General features: G+C 46.7%; 1 protein-coding gene across 1 annotated transcript; it reads right to left on the bottom strand.

Moving 5' to 3' along the window:
• Positions 1 to 184: 184 nt before the first annotated feature.
• On the bottom strand, positions 185 to 23,367 carry LOC142557266 (ectoderm-neural cortex protein 1-like). The gene is made up of 4 exons (XM_075668980.1): positions 22,368 to 23,367; positions 6,109 to 6,339; positions 2,413 to 2,872; positions 185 to 1,397 (listed from the first exon to the last, which is right to left on the bottom strand). Exons 1-4 carry the CDS (start codon positions 23,254 to 23,256, stop codon positions 1,373 to 1,375), a joined length of 1,605 nt encoding a protein of 534 aa, XP_075525095.1. The 5' UTR covers positions 23,257 to 23,367; the 3' UTR covers positions 185 to 1,372.
• Positions 23,368 to 23,416: the final 49 nt, after the last annotated feature.

Raw genomic sequence — 23,416 nt, forward strand, 5'->3', positions numbered from 1 at the left:
GGAAATTTCAGGAGGTGGCTACAAAAGAGCGACATGGATGGAAGGGAAAGTCCGAAGGGGGAGGAGGGGGTTGTCATGACGCCATACCTAGAACTTCGAAGAGTGGCAAGGCTGTTATTCGCTCAATTCGTGACTGCGTTGGTTCTACCCCCCGTTCTCTGCCTCCTCTCTACTATTATATCTAGCTTCCCTCTGGACTTTGGTATAGCAGAAATATAAGCGCTGTAATTTCTGCAGTGGTTTTGTGAAGGGTCACGGATAGTTACAGCTGTCAAGAGGCTAATGCGGCGATTGACGCCCAGGGAGCTCCAGAGCGCATTGTGCATATTTGACATGGTGCAAAGGTCCAAACGAGTTTATAGCATCTTCTTTCCTGTCTGCCATGCGCCTTCCATGTATATACACTCTGAACCAGCCCCGACATGGACAAACTTTCGAAAAAAACAGCTTTGCATTAAAAGAGCGCTGACTTGCGCATGGCAAAATATATCAAGGATGGGGGTGCTGGGCCAGGGAAGCTAAGAAAACGCTGCAACAAACAGGTGAGAGGGCAGGTAGGACAATTGCCTCGAAGTCCACACAGAAGCGGAAACATGGGAATGTTAGCAGCTGTTGCGCCGTTTAACAAACCGGTGAATTTTGAAGAGTGACAGTGACTAACGAAAAAGAATGTTAAGAAGGGGAGTGGAGTGATGGATACGAGGAAGGGGGACGCACATAAAAGGTGTGAAGAATGAAGTTGGAAGATAATTATGGACATAGGGAGAACGTCCCGTCACTGCCCAATCGCTCAACACCACATAGCCATGGCCAGTCAGCTAGATAAGGCCCACCTACCACACGGTAACATGTGCTGCTTGCTGTGCAGAACCCATCCTAACTAAATGTCTCGGAAACTTTCAGAATAGAGGGGTGTCAGGAGAAACGACGCTTTCAAATCTCTCCGAGCTACTGGCCCTTATTTTACTGCAAACAACGGATGCCGTAATTTCCACAATGGCTTCTAAACAGGAAGCAGCCCTACTTCTGACTGTCTGCCTCATCAGTTCCTGTGTGTGATCAAACAACAATATGCGTCACGCAATGACTACAGTACCATGATCGCAAGTTGCTTCCAAACAACTCTTCAAACAAGTTGGACAGCAGGTCACCAAAAGTGAATGAAACTTGCATCATATGATACTGTCAAAGTACCAGCGCAAGGCTTCGGTCCTTTATTTTTAAATCTAAAATAATATAGCATTCCCACAGCGCCGAAAGCAAGATTGAGTGACGGGAAACTTGCAAAGTAGTGCTCGCCCTCTCCTGTATGTAGCCGTGGCTGTGCCGCACACTAGAAGGTCTGGCTGGAAAACAACAGTGATCTCCACTGTTACCTGGGCTGCAACAAGTCTGGCCTGTAAATGAGAAGACGCACGATGTTGCACTGTCTTGTTTTTGTATGGCCCCATTTTTAGCACTGTTCGTTTCTCCAGGTCATGTAACAGCTAAGTCATCGACATACATTATATAAATGCATTAATTCGTAAACAAAATTAAATTTTTTTATAATATCATCGTATTTAAATATAGCATAAGGATGATGGCAAAGTTTGATGCGAAGTGGCTGCAAAACATGCATCCTCATTGTTAAAACATTCTTGTCCGGGGAGTTTGTCCTTGCTTAGTGTACAGCGTCCATATACAATATGTCCCAACTAACTTTAGCCAGAGTTTAAAAATAAGCGAATGCCTCGTAGCTGGACAGAACCAAAGTAATGTTGTTTTCAGTTGCTTGGAGATTATTTGGAAATTATTTTTTCATTCCACCTAATAAGATAATTAGACTTAATTACTTAATAAACTTCTCAAATATTATAGTTAGATTAAAAGTGTAACTGACAAAATTGTAGAACGACATGAAAAACTCCTGATACAGCTTTCTGTTGCTCGATACGTGCTACATAAAAGTGTTTTTGTGAGGATGAAAGAAGCCTGCAAATACACGCAAAGTTGCAGCGCGACTGGCTGGCAGCTCGAGGCCTTCGTCGACCAGCCTTCGTCGACCGACAAAGGCCGGCCCTTCAGCTGAAACGTCAGTAAAAGCATACGCCGCAATGTTTGTCTATTTTTTTTTAAATGTTATGCCTTCGAGTCTGGCACTAAACCCTTCATCTTAAACACGCACACACACACACATATATACAGAGAAAGAGAGAGAAGGAGGGGAAGGAGCAGTAGTTGTCGGCGGAACCCGCTCCCCCCCAAATTTATTTCTGGCTACGCCACTATACCTGGCACAGTGGTTTAGACGTGAAATCTTTCAAATGCAACTTTGACCATTGCTCTCCCTCTTAACAAATCAATTTATTCGACTGAATCGATAACAACAATGAATGAAATAATGAACTCACGCTAAATGTACAAACTCACTCAGTCAAGTCAAAATAGGGCATTCCAAAGCAACTTTCCACCAAGAAGTGCTTGCCAAAACCAGTGTACAGTCTGTGCTTCTCGTCCGTGTCGAAATTGTACACCACTGCACTCTTCTGATTTTCCATAAAGAAGCCGACTCCGTCCCCAAGGGCACAGCCACAGAGAAGGGACTGCAGCGATATTCGCGGATTTGTGTATTCCGAAAAGGTCCTCGGTTCGTGAAAGGTGTACCAGCTGTCAGCACCCTTGCACACAATGACCGTCTTGTGACTGCTGAACGGAATGGCGATGAACCGTGATACGGTAAGCACGTTGGTCGGGAAGTGGATGGCGCGGACCGTTTCATTACTGCCCGCCGGACACGTCGGGATGATACACACGTGGTCATTCAAGTTTACAATGGCACTGGCGTCAACGGCAACTTCTTCCTGAAGTGTCTCTCCCCGATGCCACAAACCTGGACGGGCACAACAATTAAAGACATTGGATGAAGGCATTAGCAAGCACTTGCTCAGGCATCAGTATAGAAAAAGTATTTTTCTGAGATTTCTTGGTCAATCTTAATGAACCTTTCTATTCCTGTGCAGATTTTCTGCGCTGATTTCAATTATGCAATTAGTTTTGTTATAGGTTAATCATTTCCAAATGCAATTAAATTTTCACTCCCATTGCTTGAGGCAACAATGAAAAAGAAATGGCACTATAAAAATAATTCTACAGCATGGCTAGCTAAACTAAATAGTAAGGAATAAAATGTCGGAAATTGTTTCTTGATCTGACCATTATTAGATATTTTACAGTCCATTAAATTTAGGCCTTCAAAATCTGGCACTCATGCGGCAGAACACGCAAAACAATACTTTGAGAAATGAAAAAATAATCTGCTACCAACATTTGATTCCTTGCTCTTTAGGCTATGCAACCGTGCCTTAAAAATCTATGTAACCACGCCAAGCTTGCCAAAGATTATTGTCATGGCATTCTGCATATATGTGTGTTTATTTAAAATGTCTTCGAAATGTCACAGGCTGTTCAGAGGCCCTTTAACTAGATTGTTTTAAACGACAACAAAGGGTAACACAGAATCAACCTAAATTATTTCAGATTACCCTTCTATAAATTTTGCAACCTCTAGATTTATACCAACCGATGTACTTTCAGGGGAAATCAGAGCTGGAGGGAGTCACTCAATTCCTCCCCAATTAGATTTGCCTGCTACGTGTGGGTGCTCTTGTACATCTTTCTCGGTGACCTTTGAGGCCATGTCTGCTTCAGCTACATTTGCATTCACAAAATTACCCAGCAAGAATGACTGAACAGTTTTGGCCAGACCAGGCCCTTGAGCCATCAAACTGAACAGTGCAGTCTTCTAATGAAGTTGCATATGAATTATTGCTAGATAAAACAGGAGATGACCAAACACACTGCACATTAGCTTATTAACTGATGCCTCAGCACAGTAACAGTGCCTACTGAAGCCCAGTCCTTCAAAACAGCTGCTACGGTAATGACCATGTATTTTCAGTTAAGATGAAGCAAAAGAGACTTTTAAAAAGTCGCCTTGTGCAGTTCGTCCTCCCAGCATGCTCTAAGAACCAATTCTGTCCCCTATATTTGGGACGAAATAAGTAGCACTTGATGTTTTTAATTTAAACTGACCTAACCGAACTCAAATCAATTAATAAGCAGTTCTCTTTTTCAAAGGTAAACATTCGGCAGATATCTGCCTGGTTGGGGACAACTGAATTAGGGAGAAGGAAAACTCCAAACAATGCTTATTTTAAAACCCGATGTTTGAGAGTCCGACCAGCTCCTGCTTCAGGGGCGAGATGGCATGTGGAGTAGCAGTGCTTACGTGCACTTTTGGCGCTTTGACAGGCATGCAGACATTTTCCGTGGCCCTTGAGGTGCAGGTAATTACCTTCACCAAGTGCCATGCATCCTATATTGGTGACACTGATAACTTCCTGGAAAGAATTCATCAACACAAGAATGACCTTCGCCACCTAACAGAGGACGCAGAGCTGTGGCAGAATAGTGAGAGCTTTTTGATCCCCGGATTAGACTTGAAGGCACAGTCATCTTGGAGAGAGAAAACAACCACCAGCGGCGGCTCCTTTTGGAATCCCGGCACATGCAGAAGACACCCGGTAACATCACCTGTTCGTCAGGAACACTTCCCGCCGTTTATGCTCGAGGTCTACGAAAAATGTATGCGCGCCTGTAAAAGTGCGAAAAGCGCATATAAGCACTGCTACGTTTCCTGCCATCTCACCTTTGAAGAAAGGAGTCAGTCGGGCTCCGAAATGTAGGGTATTAAAATAAATTTTGGTTGGGGTTTCCCTTCTCTTCAATTCAGTTCTCTATTTGCATTCAAAAGTTGAGATATTTGCATACTCTCAATACTGGATGGCAGAGCTCATGGTGGAAAATATAATGAAAGAAAAATACAATCTTAAACCTTCTCTTCTTATTTTTAGAATCACAAAGAAAGAAATCGCTCTGGTGAAAACTGTTCAAATCAAGTTATGCACAAGTTGTGCAATGTGTACTTCTGCTTAGAAAACACAGCGGGGACTTGGTTCAAAAATTTGGAGTGCATTCTACCAACAGGGGACCTCTTTCGCAGTAGCTTAAGGACTTTCACAGGCGTTGCAGCATTCGGCTGTTATCCCCTGCGTACATACACCGCGTGTCTCTTAACATGACAAAAGTCACAGCGAAGGCCAGAGTTAAGGTTATTTTTAGTTCCCCTGATAAACTTCACAGATTATGCAGAAGAGCTAAAAGTTATGGGGTTTTACGTGCCAAAACCACTGTCTGATTATGAGGCACGCCGTAGTGGGGGACTCCGGAAATTTCGACCACCTGGGGTTCTTTAACGTGCACTTAAATCTAAGTACATGGGTGTTTTCACATTTCACCCCCATCGAAATGTGGCCGCCGTGGCCGGGATTCGATCCCGTGACCTCGTGCTCAGCAGCCCAACACCACAGCCACTGAGCAACCACGGCGGGTATGCAGAAGAATTAATGAAGAACAAAACGTAAAACAGCCATATGCTAAGAGAGCATGCTCATAATTTTGTTGATAGTTTTACGTTATCCTAGCCCAGGCTGCATACAAGATCTTGCTCGCACGCGATCGACATTACAACAGGAAAACAGCAACACATATCAACAACCAAATGTCAAAATGCGGCTTTACTTAAAGGCCAGAAGGCACAATCATTTTGTTGCCCACCATCAGAGGTACAGTTGCACTCTGATCTTTGAACAGTGCAAAATAGTGCAAAAGTACCACGCATGTACACAATATTTTTAAAACCTTTAGCCTTTTGACAGGCTGAGAAACATGCATCAGCCCTCCATCTCTCCCCCTATTACCTTACTGACAAAAGAGAATGACTGTCTGCCCTGCTGATCATTTTCCATTTTACGTGTAACCTTCCTCGTGCTTTCATATGCAGCTTCTGCAAATAAAGCATTCATTTGTTAGTCAGTGATCTGGCCTGTGTCTCTTTCCCTTGTACTTTGTTCTGCTGTCAGAAATTCTGCTGTTTGACACCATTGCACACATTTTCCTCTTACTGAAGAGGCCACAAACGAGGTGAGCCAGGAACCAACCTTGCACAACGTGCCTTGTGAGAGGCAAAGAACACTTCGCCTTACTAAAGGGTGAAAGGAAACCCACCAGTACTTGTGTCATAGATGTCAACGCTGAACAGCCGCACCCGGTACCTGCCGAACCCGCCGTACAGGTGAATTAGGTTTCCCACGACAACTGGCTTGCAGTGCCTCCTCGGCTCTGGTAGCGTAGCAACCTCAACCCACTGCGACAGCACGTGGTTCCAACGAAATACGTTGAGATTCCAGTGGCCGGATCCGATTCCGTATTCACCGCAGAGGAAGTAGGCATCCCTCCCTAGAATTTCACAGAATGAAATACAGTAAACCCTCATTAGCTCTGATATCTCGAAATATCGGTCAAGTCGAAATTTTTTCTCTGGCTGTGGTTTCAACTCATGTTTCCCCCCTCTTGAAAAGTTCTTGCGCTGGACTCCAGACATCTCGAAATCCTGATGTCTCAAACCGGTAATGCCCAGATGACTAGCGTCAAATACTGTATTAGTATCAAATGTCTTAACTCTGCCAAGCATGCTGTCTTGGCACGGCGCCAGTTATGCCATCACCCGCAGATGTGCTGACGTGTCCAGAAAGATGCCGGCAAAAGTGGCCGAGGATATTACTGGCATGGCATTTTGGAAAGGCCTCGTGTGGCCTATGCACAGCCGGCAGGCTTCTAATTTTGTGATTTTGCTTATCTCAAAATGCTGCTTATCTCGAAATTATTTCCGGTTTTTACAGCTTTGAGTTAATGGGGGTTTGCGGAAAGCAAGAAATAGAAATTCCAAGATTTTTTTTAATTTTTGCAGCATGATTAGCATAAAACAGCTCCAGCCAGAGAGATACTGTTATAAGAAAATGTAAACCAACAATGTGGCATGAAAATATATAAATAAGTGTGCACAATAGTTCATTTCTGTGTAGGTCGGTGCATTTATCATAATTGATAAAGCAAGCAGAGGCAAAAATGCCTACTAAAAATGTAGGCAAAATACTAAACATATGCTGAATATCCGCTGTCCAGTTGGTGAAACTGAGCAGCTCATTAGCGAGAAGTGGTAAAAAGCAATATTGATAACAAATGCAAGATAAAAGGGGGAGGGGGGGGACAGAAAGACGCCGTGAATGTGTGCATGCAGATGGCGAGCACCACCAAGTAAGAGGCATGCACAGAAGCCAGTCGTTCTCAAAACAAAATTACATTTGTAAATCGTTGCAGGCCTTTAGGGGATCGCTCTCAGTTGTTGATAAACAGCTACTAAGAGATTCCACTGACCTGCGTTTGACGAGCGTAACTATAAAACTCGAAACAAACGAGCCCCAACACCAAATTTCCGAGGTTGAATTATGCGTTGCGTGTTAAGCCGCATGCGTCCCACAACAAGTTGGCAAAATCTGAGCTCGTTCAGCGCGGCAGAACAAGGAACATTTCCATTTTCACAGAGGAACCATACAGCAATCTGGCAATACTACCGGATGACGACATTAAATTACACCCCCAGCAACTTTAGCGCACTGCAGGTGCTGAAAGCGATTGTGGGAACTGGAAACACGTAATGGTCACCATAAATGGTTTCGCTTTCACATGTGTGTCTCGGCAGTCAGCCCCATGGATGGATGGATGGATGATTGAGGCTCAACCCTTTGAATCGGGCAGCGGCGGCGCGTGCCATGTAGCCTCGAATGGTACTATATGTATCTACTCCTTTACTTTTGCGTTGATATTATCCACCAATCAGATAGCCTCCGTTTAGTCATTTCTACCTGTTCAAAGTCTATTTCACTTTCACTGTCTTTAAAACCCAAAGCTTTGAATAGTTCCCCGTTACATTCAACTGCAGGATGAAGTTGTTTACAAGCAAGTATCAGGTGTTCAGCCGTTTCCTCCTCCTCTCCACACGCCCCGCACAACAAATCTATCTCCTGGTATCTGGCTCGATACGCTTTGCACATAGTTGCTGCAGATGCCCTCTGGTGCTTTACTGCACGAGCGTGAGGATTCTGGGCACAATTCAAAGGCAGTGCCCTTGCTGCAATTAGGTTCCAGAGCATATGGAGCAAGAGATCCAGTGCAGTTTCAGACCGTTTGAGTACAGACAACGCAGAGGCACCCTTCCTGGCGTTACACAGTCCATGCCAAAACGGTGGTCGCTGTCAGTAGGAGGGGCTAGAGGCAGCTATCCTAAATTGCAATTTTGAATTAAAACCTGCACAGTGAACGCAGTTTCTTTGTGCGTGTAACCACATCAGCAGCACAACTTATGACCACTTCAGTACAAAGGCCTCTGCTAGCGATCTCCAATTGCCCATCTCATTAGTTCAGTTTATTTCCTTAAGAGGAAGCTTTAGCTCAGGTGCTTCTGTCTAAATACATGTAAAAGAAGAATTCGTTTTTCTCAGCAACCACTGCATCCAACTGATGAGGTTTGTTGCATTTAGAAAAAACTTAAAATCTAGTGGCAGTTGGTTTCGAATTTTTGATTTAGCTCGTCAATTTTTCATTAAAAATTGGCAAAAATCCCAAGTATTCAGAGAATAAAACTATCAAGTTTGCGACTCTGTAAATCAGCAATGAAAAATGGTATCACAATTCTGTGAATTGCATCTAATAGTACATCTAAAGTGGACAAAATTGATATGTTATACATGAATCTCAGAAAATTTAGTAATATGAAAATGCAACTTTTGGAGGACCCTTGTACACAACATAACAAATTCACATAAGATATAAACTGACACATCAAAGTTGTCCGCTTTGAATGATCTAATGGATGCTGCTTACAGAACCGCAATATCTGTTCTTGATGCAGAGCAATTAATTTGTTCTTGTGCTGGACTCCAGACATCTCGAAATCCTGATGTCTCAAACCGGTAACGCCCAGATGACTTCGAGCTTCTGTTCTTTTCACACTTTCGAATGTTTGAAAATTTGTTTAACATAATTCAGACCCTAAATTGAAATTCCGCTTCTAACAGTCACTAGAATTAAGCTTTCTCGCTCAAATGTAACAAATTTCATTAAAATCGGTTTCTTGTCATTAAAAAGTGTTTCTGTGTTTTACATGTAAGTGAACAGGCCGCGTCACAGTTGGGCCCGAGCTAAAGCTTCCTGTTAAAGGCCCCCATTTCAAAGGGGTGTTAAATAAGCGGTGGGATTATACTCAAATAAGAAAAACAAAACAGCGAAGATTATTTAACATTGAAGATGATCAGTTACGCGTTCTTAGAAAGATGACGTAGCGATGGAGACAGCGTCATAGGGTAGCCCGACCCAGTCTATAGCTGCTCTAAAGAATAATGAAGCAGAAAACGTAGTAGTGCACGATGGTGGACAGGTAACTTGAAATGGATAACTGGTGTGGTAGGATATGCATGCTGCAGCTGTAGTATACGGTGCTTGATTGAGAGAAAAATAAAGATAGCTTCTGAAAAAAGGCAAGGCTAGCAATGCGGTGACGATAGGAAAGGGGCAGTAGTCTGGATTGTGCTTTCAAAGACGAAATACTCCAATTATAGCACACTGGCCCCTTTACTCTCAGTCGCAATGATAAACTGAGAAATGCATGACTGCCATGTCCTCCTTAAGCTCAACTTTGCTTGTGCAGTAAGAGATATATTCAGATCATTTCCCTTTCTCTCGGGTATGGGTAGCTTTATTCAGAAAAAGTATTTGCAAGTGTTGAGGCAGACAATAAGCGAATAACTATTCCCAAGACGATAAACGGTTGCATATTCTATATTTGGATAATGCACCAATCTGGGAAGGTTGTCTATTCTATTCTCCATTATTTCTTTTTCTCTTCTCGCACTATGACAGCCATTTTCCGCTTAAACGTTCGCAAATCGACTGTTTATGGTCACTAGTTCACCTCAAGGAAATTCCATGAAAATTCTCTAGGAAACTTCTTCAGTACGCCAGACAACCAATAAGATGGTACACATCTTCCCAGCCTCATAAAGTTCTGATCACTGGGATCCACTTCCCTTTGAAGCTGTGCAGAATAGACAACTCAATGAGAGAGACAGAGCCCCACTGCTTTTTATCACTCACTATATTTTTCTTTGCTTTTTCAAAATATTTTTTCTAGAACCACTATCCCATCTTTAAGCCATTGCCAGCTGTCTGACATCATCATCATCATCATCACCACCACCACCACCATTACCAGCCTGTTTTATGTCCACTGCAGGACGAAAGCCTCTCCCTGCGATCTCCAAATACCCATCCTGCACCAACCGATTCCAACTAGCAGCAGCAAATTTCCTAATTTCATCGCCCCACCTAGTCTTTTGTTATCCTCAATTGCGTCTTCCTTCTCTTGGCACCCATTCTGTAACCCTAATGGTCCAATGGTTATCTAACCAGCACATTACATGGCCTGCCCAGCTCCATTTTTTTCCTCTTGATGTCAATTAGAATATTGTCTATACCCGTTTGCTCTCTGATCCAAACCGCTCTCTTTCTGTATCTTAACATTTTGGCTAGGAATTTTCGTTCCATTGCTCTTAGAGCGGTCCTTTTGTTCTCAAGCTTCTTTGTCAGTCTCCAAGTTTCTGCCCCATATGTCAGCACTGGTAAAATGAGCTCATTGTACACCTTCCTTTTCAATGATAATGGTAAGCTTCCAGTCAGGAGCTGGCAATGTCTGCTGTATGCGATCCAACCCATTTTTATTCTTCTGTGAATTTCCTTCTCATGATCAGGGTTCCCTGTGATTAATTGACCTAGGTAAGCGTACTCCTTCACAGACTCTACAGGCCGACTGGCGATGCTGAACTCTTGTTCCTTTGCCCGGCTATTTATCATTATCTTTGTCTTCTGAATATTAATCTTCAACCCCACTCTGGCACTCTGTCCTTTAAGGTCCTCAATCATTTGTTGTAACTCATCTGCATCGTTACTGAATAGAACAATGTCATTGGCCAACCGAAGGTTTCCGAGATACCAACCCAACCTCGCTTTGAGGATCCTTTTAAAGGGAAGCTGAAACGGTTTTCAATTTCTATGAATTGCTGGGATTGGGAAGAACAGACCTAATAATTTACGGTTCCGAAATGTTTTTTTCGTTTTGTTAATATAACGGGCGGAAATCGCTTTCTAAATCACCCGCGCGGACACGCCCCCATCGGTTCCCGGAGCGCCGGGTGAGGACGTCGGCAGAGGAGAGAACCGGCGAGAGTGACGTCATGGGCGGAGACCGAGCCAACCGAGCTGCGGACCGGCGTGCTGACATGTGCTGGCATGCCTCTTTCCGTCCTGCGCTTTACTGAACGACGCTACGAGAGATCTGCCGCCGCCGCCGCCGCTCACGTTTGTTTTGCGATTTTCGTAAACTGTTCTTTCCTTCTATGCTGCGTGAGTGCCTACAGCCAAGGGCGCCCAACATGTCCTCGTTCTGTGCAGCATTCGGCTGCGCGAACACAGGCGGGCGAGACGATGTGGTGTTTCACAAATTCCCGAAGGAAAAGAAGCTTTCAGCGCAGTGGGTACGTGCGGTGAGGAGAGATAAGTTCGTGCCGACGAAATCAACTGTGCTGTGCTCGGACCATTTCCGCGACAGTGACTATCATCGGAGCTTGACAACGATGCGGGCAATCGGTATTCCAATTAAATCGGCGCGACTGAAGCCCGGCGTTGTTCCGCGTTGTTCCGCATCACTCTTTTTCCATTGGTTATATCATTTTCACACCTGTGTGTAAACTTCTTGCCTTGTCCAGCCGGTTCGACTCCTTTCTGGGCAAGTGCCACTTCCAGTACTGCCCTGCTGAGGCACACAGTCCTGAATTGTCTTGAACTTGTTACGCACTGCGTGCACTTCTGTTTTTTCCTAATCTCTTGCACCTCCTGGCAGCACAAGCAGTTCTCTTCATCTTCCATCAATACGCAGCACATGCAGGTGCACCTAGTTTAATGAAAGCGTGATTAGGCCCACATTGATGCACTGGAGAAATACGAACATTTGCAGCCATTAACGTCTGGTAACACAGTTTTAGCGTAGCCGGATAGCCTTACGACAAATGCGAAAACGCGTTGTTGCTAGCGTTGCTATACTCCGTTTCATACATCAAGTGCAACGCTGTGGAGGCTTGAGATACTTCTTGCAGTGGCTGCGTTCGCACTTAGAAAAAGTTCGGTGTTTCTTGACCCGATTTTTCAGAAAGCTTTTCATATATAAGCTCAGTTCGGAATGAAAATAAAAAAAGAATTTACCCATAGAAACCATCCGTGTACTTATACGGCTGCTAACACGTTCTTCTCAAAAAATTTTCTTTTCGGTATTTTTTAATTGCAGCCCGTCGCGGCAGCTTCACGTGCATGCTCGCGCGAGCAAACGCCGCTGGCACGCTGCGAAGCATAGACGGAATCGCACGCAGTAATAAATTTTGGTGACCGGACTTCGAGCGTAGCTTCCACAGCGATGCACCTGAGGTATCAAATGGAGTGTAGGCTTGCCTAATGACATTCGACGTACGGTTCATTTATCGTGTTTACCACACGGCGGTGTTAAAACTGCCTAATATCTTTATGTCAACACTAGCATGGAGCACGCATACCGATTCTTGATCGAGCCACACTCGCAAAGTCGTCGAACCATAGTATGAATATTGCACATATAATACCTCTGGTCATCTCTGGATGTGTATGATAAGCAACTTCCATGACTGTACCTCACAGCACTGCATGTGCGCGCTTTGAAACGCGGCACTTATGTTCGCGATCGTGTATCAACGCTGAAAAAACCACGGGACTTTAGACAAGCAACGGCAAGGTGCTTGACATCGCGGAATTGCACCCGTGTAAATCTAATGAGAAGTTAGTGCTTCGGCATTCTTCCAGCAGCATGTTCCCAGTGACACTTTAGCGCATTTTTCTCCCGTCATTGCAACGTGCAGCTACATGAAAAAAAAAACATACGTACGAGCTAAGATTTCCAGCGCGCGAGAAGGTGCACACATCGCTCTCGCTGTTGGCACACTCAATATCGTCGTTGACTCTGTTGCCGCCATCGTTTTCCGTATCGGCTGTGGGTTCAAACATGTACGGGGACAATACAAGCTGCCGGAGACAGCGAGAACGTTCCATCTTGCAACTCAGCTATGAAGCCAGAACAGCAGAACCGCGTGCTACCAGAGAGAAAGGAATGGTGCTACGCATTGAAACGGAGACATGCGGCGGCGCCGACCGGCGACTACCGCCAACGACGTCACAGCGGCCCCGACCAATCACGGGAACCAGCGGCGTTCGCGCGATGCCATGAGGCGCTGGTGCGCGTTTTCTTGGAAAAACAGCCGCTTGCGTTTGTTTCCGCCCTTTTTGAACCAGATATTCGTGTTCAGGGGACTCAAAACTGTAGAATGCCGCAGAGAACTCATTTTTTTCGAAAAGTGTTTCAGCTTCCCTTTAAGTCTGTCAGGACTCGCTCCGTCGCGCGATTGGGGCTTTTTGTGCGCTCCTTTTGCTTTTTTCGACCATCTAATACCGTGAGCCTGCCGGCCGGCTGATGGCCATGGCCGCGCGGCCATGCCCAAGCCTGAGGTTCCCCAGGACGAGCAGACGCCCGGGCGAGACTCCCCTAGTGGTGTCAAAACGCCTCGCTCGGGCGGCTCAAATGTGTCAAGTCTTCTCTGATGAAGGGGACGCGTTGGTTCGCGAAGCCGAGATACCTGGAGGGGAACGCGATCCGCCTGCAAGGGACGGCCCCGCTACTGCGCTTTTACCCCCCCCCCCCCCCCCCCGTTGTTGCTGCCCTCACTTCCCCGCCGTCCGTTTGCGGCAACTCGGTTTCCACTGTTCCACCGGATTCCGGGCAACGGATCACCGCCTCCATCCACCGCATAGTAGAGAAGCAAAAACAAATCACCGACTTGAACTTCCATGCCTCTTCCAAAGTACCGAACGCTCGCATTGTATCCTGGCTAGCTGAGATATTGCAGGAATGTTCTGACGTGCGCGCGATTGCTGCCCATCAATCGGGTCGCGTCGAAGAGTTGTGGGACCAGCTGCAGCAGGCGAGGCGCCTCGCCGGCGATACGTCGGCGGCTCCACCGCCTCCTCCTCGCCAGCCCAGGACATACGCGGCTGCGGCGCATCTTGGGATGCAGGCTGCTCCGCTGACGACCCGGCAGCCCCCAATGGGGACCCCTGCAGAGGTTCCACAAACGGACCCGGACCCGACGGTACTTCCTCCACGGCCCGATGCAATCAGGCGAGAGCACGAATTTATCCTGCTTCTGTACCCTATTGCTCGTTCCGCCTCGCCGGCACGCGATGTCGTAGCCCTTCTGAAGGCAAACATAGACCCGAGCACGGAGGGAATCGGTGACGTCTCGATGCGCCGTACACGCCACGGCATCACAATCCTCACTAATGAGCGACACTCCTTCGAACGTCTTAAGGCTGCAATCGAGAGGAACCCGATAACGCGTACAGCGATCTCCATCAAGGTGGCCCAAAAACGACAACCCCATATTCGCATATCAGGCGTCGATCCCGACGTACCCGCTCATGGCCTCCTCGCCGCTATCAATGCGCGTAACCCATCTATCCAACTCGATCCTGAATCCTGTAAAGTGCGACACTCTTTCCGCGGACGCTCTGGTAACTTCACCCACGTCCTTGCCGTCGATGCAGCCTCTTTCCGCTCCCTTACTGCTCTCGGACGGTTGATCATAGGATGTACTTCAGTGACGGTGCGGGAAGATTTGCATGTCCCCACCTGCACCTACTGCTCGACGTACGGGCACTCCAAACACGCCTGCCCGCATAAGTCGGACCCCTCGCGGATGGTATGCACGAAATGTGCAGAGTCACATCTTGCGGAAACGTGCTCGGTCCGTATAGGGGACGCTGCGGTGTCGTGCGCAGAGTGCCGGCGGGTGACCAGGGCGTCGTCGCATCCCACGGGCGATGCGACTTGCCCAGTTTTACTCGAACGCATAGCGCGTATGCGCATGCGCACGGACTATGGATAGGATAACACGCACCACCTATACTCTTGTCCCTTGGGGTCTGCGCGGTGGCTCTTCCCATCTATCCCTCCTGCCGTCAGATGCATCTGTATGCTCACTATCCCTCGGCTTCCGGACCTGACGCTAGCCCCCCCCTCCTCTTCCATCCTCGTTCGTATTTTGTTGCTCTTCCTTCTTGTTGTTTCATTCTCTCTATTTGCTTCCTTCCTATCTTCTATCTCTCTTTCCTCCATTTTCCCCTTTCATCTGTCAACTTTTGTCTCTTCTTTACTCCGTGCAGTCTGCCTTCCTTCATTTTTGCCATCTGCACTCCTATACGCATCTTAACGCTCTCTTCCCCTTTCTCGTATACTCTCAACCATGGCCCATTCCACACCTATTAAAAATTTGCAGGCTGATCTGGTGCATTCCCGACAACCAACATTGCTGTTGTCGGATTTTATTCAGCAGCACCACATTGATTTCATCATTATTTCTGAACCATATACATGAGGCAACTCTCTTCCGCACCTACCTCACACACACATCACCTTCGCTTCACCAGTTACTCCCCGTCTGGTTCTCTTAGCACCTAAACATACCTATGATCTCTTCCTAATCCATTCCCACCCTATGTCATGGTCTCCTCTGTTGCCCCTTCTGTCTCTTTCGTCATCCTTGCCGTTTACGCTCCCCCTCATGAACCATTGGAACCCCTTTTTGATGCCCTCCAGGCTAACTTGTCCTGTATCACTCAACCATTTCTGGAGATGGCGGGTGATTTCAGTGCGAAACACTTACTGTGGGGCCCAGTAGAAGGCGATATCAGGGCTGCGCAGCTCACACAATGTGCTGCCGCAAACAACTTAAAAGCAGTGAATGATTCTCGTTCGCCGCCTACCCTTCAATCCCACCTTGCCGAGAGTTGGATCGATGTCTCCTTTGCATCGGTTCCTCTCGCCTCATGCAGCTACAGCTGGTTGGTCGACGAATCCGAAACGCTCTCCGACCACAAATATATCTTGTTTTCCTTTTTTGGCCATACCAGACCCCGCCATAAACGCTTAACCAAATCGACTACATCTCATCTTTTACAGTCACTTGTCACTTCTCCATGGTTTTCGTTGGTCCAACAGACGACTTTGCTATCACCCAACGCAGTCGATTCGGTTTTAGCGAAGTTCTACATTCTCTTTGACCAGCTTCATCATCTCCATTCTCGCTGGATAAAGCCGCGCCACTCACCGACTAATTCATGGTGGACTCCCGAACTCACTGTTGAACGCAAACACATCCGTGCTCTCCGTCGGCGCTTCCAACACACCACTGACCCTTCGCTTCGACAGACGTTTAAGGCACAATATTACAATGCCCATGCCAACTATAAAATGCACATCGACCAGGCCAAATCTGCTGCCTCCAAATCTATCTGCTCCGATCTTTCAAAACGCAATCTTTTAGGCCTTCCTTTCCGCATCTGCTTTGACAAACTCTCCCGCACCAACCAGCTCCCCTCCCTTATTTTACCCGATGGTCGTTCCACATGCAGCGTGCTTGAGTCTGCCCGATTTCTCCTTACTGTTCACGTTACTCAAGACCCCCCTCAACAGATGATGATGACCACGTCCGCTTGCGTAATATAACCGACACGCCTTACTCCTCCAAAACTATCGACTTCCCTTTCACTATCGCAGAGATTGAACATGCCCTCAATTCAGGCAACACCAACGCCGCCCGAGGCCTAGACGGGCTGACTCTTCCTACGCTCAAGACGCTTTTTTCCTATCACCCGTCCTTTTTCCTCTTCATTTTAACCAATGTCTCAATCTATCTTACTTCCCAGCTCATTGGCGTAAAGGACGTGTTATCTTTATTCCTAAACCCAACCGCCCTCCAGACTCTCCTTCATCCTATCACCCTATTGTTATGAATTCTTTGTTTAGTAAAATTCTTGAACTTCTTCTAAATTCCCGGCTCTGCTTTTTTCTCCACTCCAATAACTTACTTCATCCGCGTCAACTCGGTTTTATGCATGGGAAGAGTGCATCCACCGCTTTATACCGTCTTCGACAAACTCTAAACACCTACAAAAACCTGAAACAGCATGCCATTCTCATCTGCCTAGACTTCAAAGGGGTTTTCAACAGTGTTTGGCACCCTGTCGTCCTCCACTTTTTATGCTCGCACAATTGCCCTTCCAACCTCTACCACCTCCTAAAATCCTTCTTAGAGCACCGCGAGATCACTTTCCAATCGCAGGCTGGTCAGGTGTCTGCCACGCCTACTTTGGGCAGCCCTCAAGGGTCACCCCTCAGTCCGCTGCAGTAGAATATTGTCATTTACGGATTGCTTGACCTCCCCTTTCCCCCGGACGTGGTTGCGCAGGCCCACGCAGATGACACTGTTATCGTGCTCTCTGCAGCCAATCATCGCGCCTTAGAATCGAAGGCATCTCTCACTCTTATTTCGACCTGAGCACAGCGCACCAAATTCACAATCAGTGCCGACAAATCCTCCTTCCTCTACTTCCCCAATAGCCATTCCTCTTCCTCTTCACGCACCTGTCTTCCCACTGTTCGCTTTAACGGTTTCGCCCTCAAATCTCAGTCGAGTATTAAAATTCTTGGCATCATCTTTGACACCCATCTTACCCTTAACGTGCACCTAACATATCCCCGTACTAAAGCAGACCTTCTCTCTTCCCATCTTCTCCTGTTCCTTCGAATGCATTATTCGATGCCCCCTTCTGCTCTCCGTCTCCTCTATAATCAGGTTCTTCTTCCTTCCATAACGTATGCTTCTCCTGTCTGGTGGCCGACCTTTCCTACGTCACAGTCTAAACTCAAAATTTCCTCTATCCAACGTACTCTTCTCCTTACAATCACCGGTGCTTTTCGTACGACGCATGCCTCATTGCTTCAGGTTTTGACTAACGCACCACCGCTCCCCATTGAACTAGACCGCTTAAATGCACTCTTCCCTTTATTTGTACTCAAGGCCCTTACCTTTTATGGCCCTGACTCCTACCATCCGTTGCTTGTTCACTACCCTCTGAACCCTTGGGACTGTCATCCCAGCCTTAAATCTTGTTTTCCTCATCACCGCCTTCGAATTCAAGAGGTACCCTCTGTTACCACTATGCCGGCCTACCACCTGTATACTGACGGCTCCTACACTTCCCACTCTGCTGGTGCCACTTTCGTACTTTATAATCCAACAGGCCACATCACTAAAGTCGGCAAGTTTAAACTTATCGGTGCCACTTCCTCTTATGCCACCGAAACCGTCGCTTTACTGGAGGCACTAGCCTACATACGGACTCTGCCCCATTTCACCCCTCTGCACATTTACACCGATTGCCTGTCAATGCTCACTACATTGAACACATTCACAATAACCAATACCTCTGTCAGGGACATCAAGAGGCTCCTCCTTTTCCTTTCTACCCAGCAACAGGTGTCTCTTTCTTATGTGCCAGCACATCAGGGCGTCGAAGGCAACGAGATGGCCGACTACCTTGCCAACTCCGCCGCGTCCCATGGTGTTTCTCGGTTCCTCCTTGCCACTCCCTCTTCTATAATATCAAAGATGCGTGCCTATTCCTTTGCCCAGTGGAATGCTCACTGGACGTGAGAGAACAGCGACACTGGACTTCTTAAGTGGATCAAAAACGTCACTCGCATTCCCCCATTCTTCCCGCCGAAAAGACCCATTGTTCATCTCATCACCGCTCATGGCCGCTTCCCTTTTTATTATTTCCGCTTCCACCTCTTATCTCACTATAACTGTGCCTGTGGCAATCCTTGCCCAGACTTGCTCCATTATTTCAACAACTGTCCTCTTACTTCTCATATTGCTCACCTCCTTAAAGATAATCACCAGACCACCGTAACACCTGATCTTTACCTCTCTCTTCTTACCGATCAAAGAAAGCGGGCACTTCTCATTCGTCTTTATCGCGTCATCTCTTCATTCACTTTTCCGGACTCCTAATATCTTTTCTTCAGCCATACCTTATTTCTTCATCGGTTTCTTTTCTCTCTCCTTTTTCCATTTCCCTTCCATATTCCTCCCACCTTGCCCTTCGCCTTTCGCTCTATAGTGTCCTTAGTTATGCCAACTAAGGTGGAGCTCGTCTCCAGGGACACTATAGACGGAATGCCTGCTTTCTCGACTCGGCCCTTTAGTTTTTCCTCCATTCCCTGTCTGTAACCTTTGCTCAATGCTCAAGATAATCTTACTGAACCTGCTTTGTTACCACTTCCAAGTCTCTTGCAGATCTTCAGTCAAGCTGCAGTCAAGCGGTCCCTGCGCTCTGCTTCTGATACCTGACGCACTGTCGCACCTACCGATGACCTCCAGTCACATGTACGAGATGCGCGCCATCCCACGAGCCTTCAAGCATATACTACTGCGTTTCATCTAGAGGCACCACCTACTAAATGCCAGTACGTCTCCAGGCTCCTGCAGTCCGGTCTACCCGAAGCTCTGCTCCAGATGTCCGGCATCCTGATGGACCTGTAGGCCTCCTCTGGCCCTGCCCTCTTCTGCCGTCCCGATTCATTTTTCTTTCTTTTCCCTTTTATTTTGTTGTTTTTTCCTTCTGCTCAGTGACCTAATAAAGAATTGGACGAATCCCGAGACGCCACGCGCCAATGCAGACAGGTACTCCGACGTTCATTCCTGCTCCCTACTTTTAATTATATACATTTTCTGTCGGCTTACCTCCGTTTTTTTTTTCTTTCAACAACTGGCTTTTCCTCAAATTACATTTTGGGTCTGTACCCCTCTTCATTCAGTTTTGGTTGGCTTAAACCTGTGCTACCTTGGTGGTGCGGGTTTCCCTCATTTTTATTTAGGTTATTTTTGTAACTTGAGGGGCTCAAAAATACGCCGTGAATAGCACTGAAGAGATTGTGTCTCCCTGCCTGACCCCTTTCTTTATAGGTACCTCCCTGCTTTTCTTGTGTAGAATTAAGGTAGCTATAGAGCCTGTGTAGATATTTTCCAAGGTATTTATGTAGGCGTTCTGTACTCCTTGATTACGTAATGCCTCTATGACTGCTGGTATCTCTACTGAGTCAAATTCTTTTTCATAATCTATGAAAGCTATACAGAGAGGTTTATTGTACTCTGCACATTTCTCGATAACCTGATTGATGACATGGATGTGATCCATTGTAGAGTATCCCTTCCTGAAGCCAGCCTGTTCCCTTGGTTGACTAAACACAAGTGTTGCCCTTATTCTATTGGAGATTATTTTGGTACATATTTTGTATAACACTGGGAGTAAGCTAATTGGCCTATATTTTTTCAATTCTTTAACGTTTCTCTTTTTGTGGATTAGTATAATGTTTGCATTCTTCCAGTTTTCTGGGACCCTTGCAGTCGACAGACATTTCGTATAAGGAGACACCAGTTTTTTAAGCATTATATCTCCTCCATCTTTGATTAAATCGACTGTTATTCCACCTTCTCCTGCCGATCTTCGTTTCATGTCTTGCAATGTCCTTCTGACCTCATTGCTAGTTATAGGAGTTCCTGTATCTTGTTCATTACCGTTTCTAATTGAGGTATCCTGATTCCTCTGGGTACTGTACAGGTCAGCATAGAATTCATCTGCTTTTTTCATGTCTTGCAAGGCCCTTCTGACCTCATCGCTAGTTATAGGAGTTCCTGTATCCTGTTCATTACCGTTTCTAATTGAGGTATCCCGACTCCTCTGGGTGCTGTACAGGTCAGCATAGAATTCATCCACTGCTTTTACTATATCTTCGAGATTGCTGATGATATTACCCTGCTTATCTTTCAGTGCACACATCTTAGTTTGTCCTATGTCAAGTTTCTTTCTCACCGATTTCAGGCTGCGTTTATCTTTTACGGCTTCTTCAGTCTTTCTCACGTTATAGTTGCGAATATCCCTTATTTTCGCCTTGATCAGTTTTGACAGTTCTGCAAATTCTATGCTATCTCTTGAGTTGGACACTTTCATTTTTTGTCGTTTTTTTATCAGGTCCTTTGTTACTTGGGAGAGCTTGCCTACTGGTTGCCTTGGTGCTGCCTCCCTCTTCAATTGCTGCCTCTGAAGCCAACCTAGTTACGGTTTCATTCATTAGCTTTATGTCTCATCATCATCTCTCTGTTCTAAGGCAGCATATATGTTTGCAAGTACCAGCCTGAATTTGTCTGCTTTTACCCTTACTGCCTCTAGGTTGACCTGTTTCTTCTCAACCCAATTTAGCTCTTTCTCTCTCTTCAAACTGAGGTGAATCCTAGCCCTCACTAACCTATGATGACTGTACTTTACCCTACCTATTACTTCTACATCCTGCACTATGCTGGGATCAGCAGAAAATATGAATTCAATTTCATTTCGTTTCACCATTAGTGCTTTTCCAGGTCCCACTTTCTGTTGCTATGCTTCCCGAAAAAGGTATTCATTATTCAAAGCTTATTCCTTTCTGCAAATTCTACCAGCATCTCTCCTCTAGCGTTCCTAGAATCGATGCCGTAGTTGCCAAGTGCTTGTTCACCAGCCTGCTTTTTCCCCACTTTTGCATTAAAGTCACCCATTACTACAGTATATTAAGTTATCAATATAACTCAATATACTGTCTGACATATATTACAGCAAATATGCTGTAAGATACCACTCTGTGCAAACTGCTGAAGAGTTTGTACGGTTGAAGGGTGGTTGGAAGCTGCAAGTCATTGTGTTGTGTTCAACACCATATGGCATGCTTTCCTTCTCTGTGTTTTACTGAACCCTTGAGGATTGGGTTAATGTGGCAAACACCATGCTCATATGTTAACCACCAACACATCCGAAACAAAACTAAAAGAAAAGCGCTACTGCAATGGGGACACAAGTCCAGCAGCCACTAGGGAAAGTACAGCCTATGGTGTTGATGGATAGGGATCGTTGGCATACGATGCAAAGCCAAAAAAGTGCTACAGACAAGAGCAGAAAGCACAGATACTGTGTCGTTTGCTCATCGCTACACACGCGTCTTGCCTGCTGGCATTAACAATGGTATGGTAAACAAGGAACGTTGCCTTCGTCAACATTTCAACAAGGTATCAGGGCAATAACATAAAGGCAGCAACTGCTTTCCTTAGCAGCGTTGTTTATAAACAGACTCACTCTCCAAAGCATTTATGTACAGGTAGCTCAGATTGAGCTGCACACACATAAACGCTGCCAAAGAAGGCAGTTGCTGCCCAGACGGAGAGAAGAACCCTAGTCGAAATGGTGGCTTCAGTGACATTCAGTGACGCCCGGGGGCTTCACTGATGCCCTCAACATACCACCCCGTCTTTCTTCCCTCAGCAGCTGCATCGAAAAGCGACGACAGCAATGAACATTTGAAAACGCACCGACGGAGCAGACGACAAATCCTCGAAGAATTTCGGGGCGGCCCGACACAGGCAGCGCCGAGTGAAACGTGAAGGCACCTTCGTCGCTCTTCTTTGGCATGTACACGCACAAGTTGGAAACTTCGCGACAACTCCCGCCGAGCACGGAAACTGCTACGGCAGGCCGCACGATCGATCGTGGCGGCATCGTCACGCTGCTTTGCGTGGCTTCGCGCCACTGGTCCACTGCGTTATCCCGCTCGACAAGCAAGGCCTCGACAAACGAGCACCACGCCGCTGATGCCTGTTCGTGTAGCTGACCACGCCTGACGCGCGATCCGACCGCGATAACTTCCTCAACAGTGCAAGAGGCCCTGTTGGCTCTCAACCACTTCTCGGCCGCCACCCGCACGACGTTTTCGTTCGACACGTTGAGCGTGTCATTCGACAGTAGACGCTCGAGCAGCGGACGCGGACAGCTCGCCAGGGAGGCGTGCTCGACGAACTTCTCGAACTCGCAGAGAAGAGTCACCAGGGCAGCGCAGCACAACTGTCGAACGCCGAAGACGTCGCCCTTTTGCCACGTTTCGACGGCGTTGTCGAGGCAGACTGTCCGAAGCAAGTGCTCTGTGCAATCTCTTCGCAGTGGCTCGAACTGAAAGAGGCAGCCCGCTTTCAACAGGCTGTCGACGTTGTCGTTCGACACCTTCACTGAACGGCCTTCGGATACGTCGATGAGCGCTCTCAGGGTGTCTGGCTCAATGTCTCGCATCTCAATTTCGTCGCACGACGATTCCTTCATGCCCGACGTGAACATGGCATCGAAGTAGCGCGAGCATTGTCGGAGAGCTTCGCGAGAGGCTTCTAATTTCTGACCGCACGACGCGATGAGCACGCGGTCTGATGGCATCGTACGCGACGGGTGCTTACGCGGTAACGCTGCACAAATTTGAGTGTAGTTTGAATAAAGCGATGCGGGACAAAAGCGCACGCTCGGCGATTTCGGCCTGCTTCGGCCTGTCAGTCACATTCAGCGGGGATTCATACAGCCAATAATACAGCTGTGAATA

This window comes from Dermacentor variabilis, chromosome 9 (assembly GCF_050947875.1).
Source record: "Dermacentor variabilis isolate Ectoservices chromosome 9, ASM5094787v1, whole genome shotgun sequence".
NCBI classification, from domain to species: Eukaryota; Metazoa; Arthropoda; class Arachnida; order Ixodida; family Ixodidae; genus Dermacentor; species Dermacentor variabilis.

Coding starts and splice junctions, on each gene's coding strand:
- LOC142557266 (XM_075668980.1), bottom strand. CDS start 23,256: ATGCCATCAGACCGCGTGCTCATCGCGTCGTGCGGTCAGAAATTAGAA. Junction 2,873..6,108: donor CATCTATGACACAAGTACTG/GTGGGTTTCCTT, acceptor GTGCCCGTCCAG/GTTTGTGGCATCGGGGAGAG. Junction 1,398..2,412: donor CCCTATTTTGACTTGACTGA/GTGAGTTTGTAC, acceptor TCTCATTTACAG/GCCAGACTTGTTGCAGCCCA.